The sequence below is a fragment of the Polypterus senegalus genome, chromosome 2 (assembly GCF_016835505.1).
Source record: "Polypterus senegalus isolate Bchr_013 chromosome 2, ASM1683550v1, whole genome shotgun sequence".
Lineage (NCBI taxonomy): Eukaryota > Metazoa > Chordata > Cladistia > Polypteriformes > Polypteridae > Polypterus > Polypterus senegalus.
In genome coordinates, this window is record NC_053155.1 from 133,487,960 (window position 1) to 133,502,804 (window position 14,845).

General features: G+C 37.6%; 1 protein-coding gene across 1 annotated transcript in view; it reads right to left on the reverse strand.

Moving 5' to 3' along the window:
• grtp1a (growth hormone regulated TBC protein 1a) overlaps nucleotides 1-14,845 on the reverse strand; it is an 82,980-nt gene that overhangs the window by 54,064 nt on the left and 14,071 nt on the right. Inside the window, exon 3 of the mRNA XM_039744646.1 lies at nucleotides 5,744-5,902. Coding sequence (XP_039600580.1) covers nucleotides 5,744-5,902 — 159 coding nt within the window. The remainder of the gene's footprint in view (nucleotides 1-5,743; nucleotides 5,903-14,845) is intronic.

Here is a 14,845-nt window from a genome sequence, read left to right on the forward strand (position 1 = left end):
GCCAATTTTGAGTTCCAGCTAACCTAAATTGCATGACTTTACATGCCTTTACATTCTGCTGATGCAATGAAGTTTACTCTTGTAATATTTTCCCAGTTCCTGTAGAGAATTACACTAAAGCTTCCCATAATAAAATCTGTACCTATTTTGTCCAAACTTGTATGAAAAAATGTTCTCTTTTGATTGGATCAATATGATTATGTTTTCATATTTTTTATAAACAAACTGAATCTATATAGTACTTCATTTGTCATTTGACCTGCTATTGGTGGTACTAAACAAGTCACTATTCACCATTCTGATCAGATAAAATGTCTGTTTTCTATATTTTGCAAAATGACCTTGTTCATAAAATGTTCCATAATTTCAGTCATTGAGCCCAAAAATTGCCCTTTAAGAAACATTTCATACCCTGTTCCAAAAATATAACTGATACACCTGCTTTGTCCAAAAGTCACTTTGTAGTAAACATTTCACATTACTGCACTTATTTTTGTGAAAAATACTAACTTTGAAATTAAATGTTGATAAATATTCACTTGAAACCCTCAGATTTCAGCCAATAATAATAAATATAAAAATAATAATAAAACCTTCTGCTTTGATGATAGTGTAATGGCAAGCACTGATACGCAGAAGCACACCTACCTCGTTGAATTATTGCATTGCCTTTGCCAGGGTGGGCCCACCAGCGCAACATGAAGGTGGATTTAAACAATAATGCTCTGTGACAAAGGTACATTAAATGGAAGCATAATTGCAAGTTTAAAGAAGTTTTAATAGAGAACTTTCTCTATAAGCACACAGAAGTAGAGCAGGAATAAGTGGAACAAAAGTAGAAGTTGGTATCTTCCTTTTGAATGTCACACAAAAGAAACATTGTTTTCATCCACATGAAAGTCAGCTTGAATGCTTACTGAATGTTTTAGCAGAGTTCTTCTAAGCTATTACAGCTGGAAAGTTAATTTAAGTGCAAAGAATTTGGACCACAGTCCTATTAAACGAATAAATATGTCTGAAGGATAAGTCTAACTGAAAACTGGTGTCACATTTTTTATCATGGTATTGATTACAATATTGTTTAATTGTTCTTTAAAGTTGGATGTTATAATTGTATTAAACAAAAGTATACTTACAAAATTAGTATGTATGTCTAAGTTTAATAAATAAAAACTCAAACCACAGTAAATTTGTGAAATGACAGAACAAATGATAATATGGCAGCGTAAGATGTCACTCAAGACTGGAATTGACACCAATAAATTAGGTTTCACTGTGACATGGAAAATCTAAAAAGTACCAAATATTGTCATGAAAAATAAAATTTAAACAGGGATGCAGCTATAGTGTCTGTCTGCAATGATCTTTTCCAGAAAGATTATGCTCCTCCTCTGTACAGATTTATGAGATTTAAAAGGGAATGCCACAAATGGGAGCTCTCAAACTAGTGAGAGAGAGAGCAAAAAGAAAAAGCAAGAAATGGACAACACACTAGGTGAGAGAAAGGGTGATTGAGTAAAATCAGTATAGGTAAGATTGAAACATAGCAAGGTGGGAAAATAAATGGTTTATAAACCTGGACAGAGTTTTAATTTTAGATTTTTAAGAGGCAATTACCATAACTGTGAGGAAGCTCAGAGAATTCAAAAGCTGAGGAGTACCCAGATTTTAATAAAATCATGCATGAAGTATGTGCCCCAGAAAAAGAGGGACATGTCATGCTCATCAAGAAAAGATTACATGGTTAAGATGGATTAATATTATTATTTGACAGACTAAGGGGTGTTTGGCTTATACCAAAGGATAGACAGATGTTGCTATGGTCATTACATTGGTTTAAGATCAAAAGAGTTCACTAAACCACAGTCGCTAAACAAAACCAAAGCCTATAGTGGGGGTATAGAAAAGAATCACCCCCTTTGGAATATTCCCATTTTTTTTTTTGCTTTACAGCTTTGTGTGTGTTTTTATTTAAGGCTGTAAAGCAAAAAAAAGGGTATATATCGAAGGGGGTGATTCTTTTCTATACCCACAGTATACCAGATTTATTTAGGAGTGAAGTCTTATAATTCAAACAAACTTTACCCACACAAACATCTTTTATAACATGGCACTAGTATCCAATGCTTAGAGTAAACATGGAGCACCATAACAACCACAAACAGACAAAGACTGTGTCCATGACAACCAGAATCACAAAATGACAGCAGTCCAACCAATAAACAGAAAATAGTAGTGCCCCAGAAAAAAAAATCTGATACAATGGCAACAAAATGATGTGACCATTGTGGTGAGTGGCTGGGGACAGTACCCAGCCGGGACACCCGGAAGGACCAGAAGAGGGACTACACCTCCTCCGGACCACAAGAGAGCAGCCGCCCTGGTTGGTATGGGGACCACGGGAACAGAGCATGGAAGCTCAACCCTATAGAAGCCTGTGGTCACTGCCAGGGGGCACCCAGATGCCTGAAATGCCCTAGACGTCAGCACTTCCGCCACACCTGGAAGTCCTGGCAGAAGGATCACCAGGGATACCCGGAGTACTTCCGGGAGCTCAACCGGCACTACCGCTACACCAGGAAGTGCCGGCAGAAGTTCATCAGGAGGCACCTAGAGCACTGTGAACATAAAATTCGTCGCCTCCCTCCATTCTGCAGCTGGAATCAGGTGGAAGAGGACGAAGCCTGGAGGTCAGGAGTGGAGACAGTGAAGAGAGAGGCATTGGAAAAGGCATGAACTAAAGGGTGATTGGTGCAGGGGCACTGGGTTGTATGAGGTTTACTTTGTTATTGTAAATATTCTAAATAAAGCGTGTGGTGATTTGCAACAATGTCTGCCTGTCTGTGTCCGGGCTGTTTCCCACACCATCATAGAATTAAAAACATAAACAAATGATAAAACAAAAAAAATATTACCACCTTCCTGACAGGTCCACTCTCCATTCTATTTGCTCTTCCTGTTTTTCACTTTGATGCTTGTTACACTACTTTAGACAATGTAAGCAGAGTGAAACAGAAATACCATATATGGATTTTTTTTAATACAACTAGGCCTGCTCGCTTTGCTCGCCCACCTACGGGTTTGGTTAACCGGATATACAATTTAAAGAGTTTGTTATTTTCATGGGAATTGTTACATATGCATTATTTTCACTTTTACTTTAAAACTTTTGTAGAAACAATACTTGTCCTTTATTTCCGGCCCCGGGCGTGGTTACATCTCTTTCTCATAGGACATACAATGCTGCTCGCGTTGTGAAGGGGGTGCAGCTGAAAGCATGCTAAGGAGATGCTGTCGTATCATCTGCTGTCTTTCTGCTGCTGGCGAGCTACGTATTCTGCTTGTTGTGCTGTGCATCGATCATTTAAAAGCTTGTACAGTAGCTCTCCTTTTGTCACTTCATGTCTTTGCCGCTCCCATTGTGAAGGCGGGTGGTTTAGGATGACTGAATGCACGTTAAGGAGAAGCGGTCGGATCATCTTCTGGCTTTCTGCTGCTGGTAAGCTGCGTGTTTTGCTTGTCGCTTGTCGTTGTTTTAAGAGCTGAGAGCACATGAAGCATGTCTGCCAAAAGCAATCCAACAACTGCTAGGTTAGATGTCCGTGGACTTGTTTTAAATGATGTCTTACTGCCTTATTTCAGGTGACATTGTAAAAACAATACTTTATATCTGGCCCCGGGTGTGGTTAAATCTCTTTCTCGCAGGACTTATAATGCTGCTCACGTTGTGAAGGTGGGGGCCGCTGAACCCATGCTAAGGAGATGCTGTCGGATCATCTGCTGTCTTTCTGCTACTGCTGCTGCTGACTCGCTGCTTGTCAATCATTTTAAAGCCTGCACAGCCGCTGTCCTTTTTGACACTTTGTGTCTGTGCCACTCGCGTTGTGAAAGGGGGGGGGTGGGGCAGGCTGAACACTAAGGAGAAGCGGTCGGATCATCTGCTGGCTTTCTACTGCTGGCGAGCTGCATGTTTTGCTTGTCGCTGGTCGTTGTTTTAAGAGCTGGGAGCAAGTTAAAGTGTCTCTCGCAGGACTTCAAATTGTCTTCTGAGAAGATCACATCTCAACCCCCTAGTCTCCCTCCCCAAGACTTTTTTTTATAATACAGAAATGATATGTATGTTGCAAAGGGTACAGTGAAAAAGTGGACATTGATGTACTTACATACAAGATATTTTTAAATTCAGTTATTTAAAAAAAATTACCAATATGGAAATGATTCTTCCAGACAGCACAGAATCTGGACCATGGTAACTGAAAGCACATGTACCAGTTAAAATGAAATCTTCCCCCTTATATTATATGAAGGTAAACAAAACATGTCAAACCAAAATAGATCCCCAACCTACATACATACATACATAGCGCTTTTTGTTATGACCAAATAACTCAATTTTTGTCTCATCAGTCCAAAGCCCTTTGTTCCAAAAATTAATCTGGCTTGTCTGAATGAATATATATATATTGTGAACGATAGGGGGCACTCTCGCTCCCTTGAACCCCTGTCCACGACTCCAGACACCAGGTAAAAGTCCTCAAGTTGACTTTTTTTCTCCCACAGTGCACAAAGCACACTCTCCACCACAATACTCATTAACAAACAAATACTCAATAATAAACAATCCTCCAGCTCCCAGACGCGTTGCCACCCTTCCACCCAGATCAGCTCGTTGTCTGGGAGTTCCCATAGTCCTTTTATAATCCCTGACCCGGAAGTGTTCTCAATCCCCAGTCCATGTGATCCTCAATCACTTCCGGGTCAGGTAAAAGCTCCCTTTCTTCAACCCGGAAGTCCGTCGCTCTTCCTGTGACGAACTTCCGGGTCACAGGGCACGAAGAAGCCCTCGGTCCTCCCTGCAGCTCCCTCCTGTGGCCCCCACGGCATCCAGCAGGGCTTTGCATAAAAACTCCAATGTCCATGATGCCCTGCTGGTCTTCTGGGGACCTCCACGCTGCAAGGAGGTCTCCACCTGGCGGCTTGGGGGTATTGGCCGGGATAAATGGCCGGCCATCCATTACAATATATATGTGTGTTTGTGTATATGGTATACACACATTGCTTTGTGTTTTATTAAATGTTACTTATTTTGTACATAATATAGTAAAATAATACTGGTAAATATTTTCAGAGCTCAAAACCCAATACTTTCAATAAAGAGCATCACTCTAAGTCAGCCAGTCAAATGACCATCTCTCTCCTTGTATAAATCTTTGCACTGTGTTAGTATATGATATACACAAGTTAAACATATAATAGACTGCAACTAGAGACACATCTGGCAGATTCTTTCAGTCAACACTTCAGTAGGAAAACTCTATAGATGGAGCTAGAGATGAATTTAATTTCAGAAATCATCTTTTCTATTCTCTTGAAGAATCACATTGTACCAAAGGCTATTCTAGCAGAATCAGGCACAACTGTAGGAACAAAAATCCTACACCACAAACCAGTCCATCAATGTTTACACCTGACTAGGTATACAATTCAGCATCACCAAGGAAGCAAATATGCACATTCTTGGAATAACAAAATGAAAACTGTTTATTTTGGGAAAGCAAAGCACTCTGGAGCTTTCAGAATGCAGGAATAAATAAACCCTGTCACTGTGTAACCCTGTTGGATACCTACAAGCGGGAAAAAGAATTTGAGTAGTTACCAAACCTCTAAAAAATTAGTAGTATGTCATATTGGAAAAAAAATATCAACCGAAAATCATGGTATGATAACAAAGCTAGGTACTTACCTGTATTGATAGCATCAACAAGTTTTGCATCCTTTTCTCCATTCAGCAGTTTGCTATAATAACCTGGGTTCTGATCCATCTGTGCCTGAGCACCACTTGATACCATCCAAACTAGGGAACGGTGTTCATTGGGAATGCCTTTCCTAACATACCTCTTCACTATGAAAAGAAAAAAAATAGAGAAATGGTTTGTGACTGTTAAATTCTAGAAAATGTTCCTTTACTAAAAATAAAAAATAAAATATAATCTTCAAAACACTAAAATAGCAAGACTTTTAGTATTTTGGCAAGATATAAAAAGTTACTACAACATTCAAAAATTTTCTCCAAACCTATAACCTATTTGTCTTTTACATTTAAGGATTATATAAATCACTAAACATTGTTAGGGCTTAATGTTGACAGTTCAGTTGAAAATTACCTAGCATGTACATACAACTCCAGCTTTGTCTGTCAATAATACCACATAGTTGTTGTTTGTCACCAAAATCATTTTACATATTATATGTATGTGCTGGAGCACTACAATGTTTTTCAGTAGCCTGGCTGCTGGTAAAGAATATGGGCATAAGAAATAACAAAGTTGTTCAAATGATAACTCAATCTTTAACTGAACCTGAAATGCACTGTGACATCTTACAATTATGTCTTGATCATTGTATTAGAAAGAGAAGGACCCTGACACTTCTAAACTAGCCTTAGAACTGCACCTCTCACTCTGGTATAATATTGTTTGTACATTCACCTGCAGAAACTGCATACATATGTGATTAGTTGTTCATAGTGTGTCCAAAGGAAACTAGCTGATGATGACAAGACAACTACAGGATGCTTAGAAAAAGATGGCAAGATGGTTTATTCCAGAAAGTCTGGAGTAGAAAACTAACAAGTTTGTTGGCTTCTTAGAACACAAGGAGGCATTTGGATGTGGTGTCCTATATGGAAACACACAAATAAGGATTAACTAGAAAAAGGACTTTTTCCAGTTTTCATATTTGTAGTTTACTATTTTTTCCGGCAATTTATGTTGTATTCTGCACTGTGTTGGATGCATTTAAGACACCACATTGCTACTGCTTCAAGCAAGTCTGCTTGTCTTGTTTTTTGCGTTATGTACTGTACAAGTGTGTTTATACATTACAGTCTTGTCAACTTCTACAATTTCTACTTTTGGACAAAAAAATGTTTGACATATTTAATCAAATGTCATACAGGTGATTAATGGTGAGCCTACAAGCTTTCAAATATTTATATTATAGCAAAATAAAAAAAATAAGTTAATCACTACAAACAGCTTTAATAATTATGATAAATTGTTGCACTGTAAATGGAAATCTTTTTTCCAAAAAATGATTCATTTCACTGATGTTCAATGAGCATGATTCCATGCACTGAGCATTGTTAACAAAATCCTAAATGTGCAAACAAGTTCACAGTTGGGAAGCCTGCTTTCTAATCTTTGTACAGCATGCTCCTAGGCTCAGAATGGACTGCCTAACTCAGCATGTTGCCAGCAGCGCTCAGCAGTAATATTCAAAATGGGAATTAAAGGAGATTACTTTGTTAACTTCCACCTTCTGAGGGCTGAAATAAAACTCAAATAGGACCTACTTCTTATGTTCAACCATCTGATAATGTGTTTGTTTCATATTGTTGTTGTCATTAAGTCCCCAAAATTGACATAAGATATATGGTCAATTCCATGTTACAAATGAAAACCATTACATTTTATTCACTAGCCAAATGATTGGTTCACTATTATCTATAAATCTCAAATTAACCATCTTCTTTAAATGTGTATACAGTATTTAAATTAAGACTAAATTGAATAATTAAAAGCAAATGCTCAATCTTCACTTTATACTAATAAACATACAAAGAACAGACCTCATTTACAAGGCTGCTATATAGCCATCTCAGTTTAGAGCTGCATTTCTTATTTATTTATTTATTATTTATTTAATTATTTTAATGTCACTTAAATAGTATTAATTATCATTTAAAAAGTATTTAGTGACAACAAAACAAAAGCTTTCTTTAAGCAAGTCATTGTGAACTCCCTAAAGTTTTAAGAATGATTTAACCAGTTTTGCAAGCGTGTTTTATTATAACTTTGTGCAGGACATTCTATAAGTCATCACCCTCAGGTAAGCCATAAACTGGTCAGCTAGTTTGAGATGAAAGGGCAATCTAATTGAATGGAATGATATGGTATTCGGCCAGGAGTCTTGTTGAAACAAGAATTGGTATGAAGGAGGGACTGCAAGACTGAGGTGTGGCTGTATAGGATTGTTCATTGAAAGTGGAGGCTACTCTATACCACAACACACCATTGGTCCATGACATGTGACAGGAATCAGTGTAAGTTTGGTCTCTCTGCCTCACTATCTCTCTCCATTTTTCATTACCCAGGTTGTATTATTATTATTATTTTATCAACATTCATTTTAACTCTTATTATTATTTTTTGGTATATTATAGTATGTATAATACATAAATAAATATATAACTTAACTCCAGCTTGTCCTTTAACTGTGTTTAATTGTGTAGTGTTTTAGCTATAAAAGGGAAGGGGGGAGGAAGTGCTGAATTACAGTAACAGCATGGCAAGAGTATGATATTTGAGACATTTTGTTAAAGTCTACATAATAAAGAGTATAACGGAAAACAGGGTCACCCTAGGACCCTAACACAAGAAAGCAGTACGTATAAATTAAGGAGGCTGCAAAATACAGCAAACACATTGAGTGTAGAGATTGTTAAAAGATGACAAATACATAAGTGATTGGGAGCGCAGACAGTCCAAATAGAAGTACAACAAACATTACTGACACTTTATGGAAATGATCAGTGATGCACAATCAGCTGTACTCCACTAGATCTAAAGTGTAAAATATTTTAATATTTCTCTTGTTTGCCACAGGAAGTTTTATTTTATTTTTCTGTGTGTTTAATTTAAATAAGTATAGATTAATATTATGGAACATAAGAAAACAACAGCAACAGACATTATGCAGATACAGAAAAGCAATCAAATGAATTTCTGCAATATAGCACATGGGTGACAGGCTAAAGCAAATTGCCTCTTTATGCCTAAACAGAGAAGGCTAAATGAAAAACAAATTTCATAATTTTCAAAATGGTACAAAAGAAGCTAAGGCCAGTAGAATTCCTATGGTTAAACATTTACTCATATGCTGTGTTCATGGGCTGTATTACAGGACTTCTCCATGATGTGAAGTACACAGAGGTATTAGGCAAGGATGTCCTACAGCTACTTTACTTTTCTATTAGTAACTCAAATTCTAGCTCTTCATATTAATAACAGTACTTCACAAGGCACTTGACTTTCTGCAAGAGAAATTAAAGTTAATCAATAGCCAGTGCTTCTACTATTTCCCTTAAAGATGTCTCTAAAGCAATTGAGAATTAAAATGATTCCTGATCTGCTGCAGGGTGTTGTTTGAATATTTTAAAAAGTGGTTAATTATCTGGGAATAATAATCTGTAATGACCAAGATGAGAGATGTAACTGAACTCCTGTTTCAGATAAAACAAAAAAAGTTCAATCATAATTAATGACAGACATACCATTGGCAGATCATGTTCTACTGATGAAAGCAGAGGGCAATTCTCTCTTATTATATATTTGTATTATTTTTTTGATGAGTTTGACAATCTATTACATTACTCTTTTTGAGGGGAAACATCTCATTATGTTAGAAAACACCTTCTGGTTAAACCTAAAATTCAAGGTAGCATGAATATTTTATAGTTAATAATCTTAGAATGCCAGTGATATTGACTTTTCCTTAATGTAATTTTGATACAAAAAACTTTCATACACATCTTAAAGTCTTACAAGTACATTTTTCACAACATATTATAAAAATTATATATGTAATAACACACTAAGTATTGAAATAAAACTTTATCTTTATAGACCTGGTATAATACATCGTAGTAGCTCAACTGTTGAATGAAGATGACAGATCAATTATCCTGAATTCCTGGAAAGATTTCTGTTCTACATTATCCCAAAGAAATATTCCATGAATTTGTTAAAAGACAAATTAAAATTTGTTAAGATTGACTTTACTTCTGATATTATAAGTAGCCTATTTTTGAAGGTATGGTACTGTGTAATCTTCCTTTTTAAATCACTCCTTGTTAATTTTTTGAAAAATTAAATTGAAGATTAGATTAGGTAGTTGCCTATATTACAAATAAAATAAGTGATATAATAAGTAAAATAAGTGAAAGTGATATCAAATTACAGCAGCTCAAAACTGTTAGTTTTCATTTTTGGAGTATTCTGTTGACCACTGGAAGGTCATGTGGAGCACACTGTACATACAGAATATTTGTATTTTATGCTAACAAATATTTAACATTTCAACACACAACATAACATTTCAACATTTCAACACACAAGGAGAAAGAATACACAGTACCCATATGTAGGATTTTCTTATTTTACTTGGGAATAAAAACACACATTTTAATAAAAAGTAAATATATAAAAGTTGGGGAACTGGAAAGTAAAGGGAACCATTTTCAAAAATGTGAAATGCCAAGCCAAATGCAAGAAACAAAATTGTTCACTTAACATGCTTTTCTTAAATCCCTCAGCCCCCAAACAACAATATGTGCCACAAGGAGTTAGTAGTATGGCCAAAAATCCCTATCCCTATATATTTTCTATATGCTTTTCAGACTTTTTTAACAAAGAACAAATGTGATACTAATTAATTGTGCATACAGGTTGAAATCTTATCCAATTAAATGCTTTGCCATGAAAACCAAGGACGGGCAAATGCTTGGGGAATTTTCTTTTCATTTGGAAGATAACAGACCAGGATATGGAGGTATCAATGGACACAGACAAAAATTAGGTCTAATAAACAGGAAGGGATCTAAATATGAAGAGGAGCAAACCAAAACAAATGTCAAAGCCATTTGCTTAAAGAATGAAGAAAAGTTTCTTCCACATAAAATACTTGCTTTCCCTAGTCTACCTACACCAGTAAAGTATTCTGTTTTGAATTACTTTAATCAGTTTCATCCAACGCTAGCATAACAAGGAGTTGTGCATCTCGATTTTATGATTTGATGCGTCACAAGACACCCTCATCATGTGACCAGCAATGGGCTTAGTGACCATGAATGTACACAAACATGTGTCAGCAGAACCACCATCTTGGAGTGGACAGCTTCTTATTCCAAAGGTGTTATCATGTATCAGTTTTACCTGTGACTTTTGACAAAATTCCAAAACACTACAAAGCCTGAAAACATAGGGACAGAAGAACCTTGCAGACAAAACAGGAAAGGATTATTTTTCATAACTGACAGCTCTTATATGTGTGTTTTAATTTTATTACTATTTTGTATTTTCTATTACCAGTATTATTACCTAGTTAGCTCTGTCAGGCTAAAACACAGGCTAAAATAGCATTATAGTATATTGATATTTGAATTTGTGTAAATGTATTCATGGCTAAATATGTATTAAAGATTGTTGTATGGACATACTGTAAGTAATAATACTTTAGTTTCAAATCCTGATACAGGACTACTGTTTCAAGTATATTAATACTTGTGATACTGGATGGGGATTTAAATACTGCATCCTCCCTACAAAAAGTTTGGAATCAATAGTTCTATTGGTTACTGTTATGTCATTCAATAACAGCTGTAAAATAAATAAAGATAGATAAGAAACAAAAAAAAAAATAGATAGATACTTTATTAATCCCCAAGGGGAAATTCACATACTCCAGCAGCAGCATACTGATAAAAACAATATTAATTAAAGAGTGATAAAAATGCAGTGCAAGTTAAAAAGTTCAAGGTGGGTATAACAATCAATAACCTTGTGTAGTGTTAACGTTTACACCCCTGGGGTGGAATTGAAGAGTCGCATAGTGTAAGGGAGGAACGATCTCCTCAGTCTGTCAGTGGAGCAGGACAGTGATAGCAGACTATCTCTGAAGCTGCTCCACTGTCTGGAGATGATACTGCTTAGTGGATGCAGTGGATTCTCCATGACTGACGGGAGCCTGTTCAGCACCCGTCGCTCTGCCACAGATGTCAAACTGTTCAGCTCCATGCCTACAACAGAGCCTGCCTTCCTCATCAGTTTGTCCAGGCGTGAGACGTCCCTCTTCTTTATGCTGCAGCTTCTTGGTTTTGCTGGTGCTCAGGTGTAAGTGGTTTGAGTCTCACCAATTAAAGTCCTTGATTAGGTTCCTATACTCCTCCTCCTGCCCACTCCTGATGCAGCCCATGATAGCAGTGTCGCCAGCGAACTTTTGCATGTGGCAGGACTCCGAGTTGTATTGGAAGTTCCCGAGACGCACATACTGAGGTCTGTCTGTAAGACAGTCCACGATCCATGCTACCAGGTTTGAATCTACTCCCATCTCTGTCAGCTTGTCCCTAAGGAGCAGAGGTTGGATGGTGTTGAAGGCGCTAGAGAAGTCCAGAAACATAATTCTTACAGCACCACTGCCTCTGTCCAAGTGGGAGAGGGATCGGTGTAGCATATAGATGATGGCATCCTCTGCTCCCACCTTCTCCTGGTATGCGAACTGCAGAGGGTCGAGGGTGTGGCGGACCTGTGGCCTCAGGTAGTGAAGCAGCAGCCCCTCTATTGTCTTCATCACAGCTCACTAGGATGTGATACTAACAGCGTCAGATCCCTAGGGCGGTAGTATGTATTGTGATCGTGAGTGAGAGAATAAAAGTGGAAAAAATGGTACATTTTAGTACACGGTCTGTTACAGACGCAAACCAAATGTATGTGTGTACTGTAGAATATTAACAATAAGAGCAGCTCACTACTGAAGACGGCAAATACAGGAGGCAGTAGGGATTGAACCGGTGGCCCCTTGATTAAAAGTCAGCAAATCTTACCGCTACGCCACGGAAGCTGTTGTATCATCCTTGAACCTGTTGTGAAAGTGTTTATTTGATCCTTGGACTTCAGGCTTCACACATTCTATAGTTTATGCCTACATTTTGTAACATTTATTATTAAAATATGAAAAAGTTTCTGTTTTAACAATTTGTTTACACAGATTACAGTAGAAACGGAACACACATGAAATGCATGTGTTCCAAATAACGATCTATTATTTCCACTATAAAACTCCAACAGGGGCGGCACGGTGGCGCAGTGGTAGCGCTGCTGCCTCACAGTTAGGAGACCCGGGTTCGCCTCCCGGGTCCTCCCTGCGTGGAGTTTGCATGTTCTCCCCGTGTCTGCGTGGGTTCCTCCGGGCTCTCCGGTTGCCTCCCACAATCCAAAGACATGCAGGATAGGTGGATTGGCGATTCTAAATTGGCTTAGTGTGTGCTTAGTGTGTGCTTGGTGTGTGGGTGTGTTTGTGTGTGTCCTGCAGTGGGTTGGCACCCTGCCCTTGTGCCCTGTGTTGGCTCCAGCAGACCCCCCGTGACCCTGTGTTCGGATTCAGCGGGTTCAGCGGGTTGGAAAATGGATGGATGGATGAACTCCAACAGTTCACTCACTCCCAGATAATCAAACAAGGCACGAGCTCGGAGAACTTAGTGAATGTTCTGCGATGGTGGGGGATGGAATAGCCGGCTGCTTGCCGCTTGTCTTAAATCACACATTTACAGGACAAAGACGCTGATGGAGAGGTGTGAACGGATTTAAGGTTCGCCCAATTTATGAGTTTTCTTGTAGGCTCTAGTAATTCTAGTGTTAAAGGAGGAATGAAACAGAGAATTTCATTGCACTGTATACAAATGAAAATATAGCTAACCTTGAACTTGAGAATATTCTTGTTGAGAGTTCTAAGGAAATTTAGCATTTGCAAATGAATTCATTTTTCAGAAATACAAAATGTCCAGGCTATAAGAAGACATAAAAACCACTGACAGACTTCCAGACATAATAGACTACAATGGCATGAAACACTCAAATTTTACGTTCCACAAGAAGCCGTTGGATTTAAAGGTTGTGCTTAGACTTTAATCATAACCTAAACATAACCTGTAATTAAAAACTAGTATATTTTTGTTAGAAGTATTTTACAAGATGAAAGTACTTATGTCCTGTTGCCATTGCATTTTCTTTTGTTTTTGCTTCGACAATCTACAAGTATTACTTGAAGATTTTTGGATCTACCAATTCTAAACTTATTTGCTGTAGGTTTTTAATATCTTGGAAATCATCTTATTCTGTCGTCATGTTTACTTTCTATTTCAGGACAAATTTACAATGACAGCCCCTGGAATGTACCTATGGACAAGCTTTTTTGAGCTGTTACAAACTTTGATATTATTTTTCTAGAAGTGGTCCGGTTACATTACATTTGGCAGGATCTGCACTCTTCAGAATTATGTTTTAAATGACAAAAAGGAACATAGGCTGACACACTTACTATGTGAGACAAGTTACGTAGTGTATAGTACAAGATTATAAGTGAGGATCTGGTCACTTAGAGTACTCAAAGTACATTCATGTTCTGCTCTCCTGTGCATACTGTATTTTAATCTAGCTGTGTGCAACATTCACAAGGCAAGCTACTGGCATCCTTTGCTGTTGACTCAGTCACCTCTTTCCAAAAACATTATAAAGTACATATTTTATATTAAAAAAAGCACACACAACTTAAACTTCTGGCACTCCCAACCTAATCAGATTGCCTTTTAAATATAATACTGTATTTATTTGACAGAGCTCTTTGACATTCAAAGCTATCACTTAGAACAATAATGAAGACTAGGGGGCTCTGCCCCCTGCTTGCTTCGCTCGCCAACCCCCAGGTTTGGTTAACCGGATATACAATTTAAAGAGATTGTTATTTTCATTTCATACATTTTTTATTTCTTTGTATTTGCCAGTACTAAAGCTGTAGTGAATGAGTTACTCCAGCTGGGGCTGCTTGTTCCGTGCTAAGTGATCTGCATGTCGGTCTACACTTTGTTCATTTAAAAGTTTGTAAAACAGCTGCTGCTGCTTGTGATGTGCTGCCTGATCTGCATGTCACGCTGCGCAACGATCATTTAAAAGCCTGTACAGCAGCTGCTGCTGCTTGTGACATGCTGCGTGATCTGCATGTTGCGCTGCAC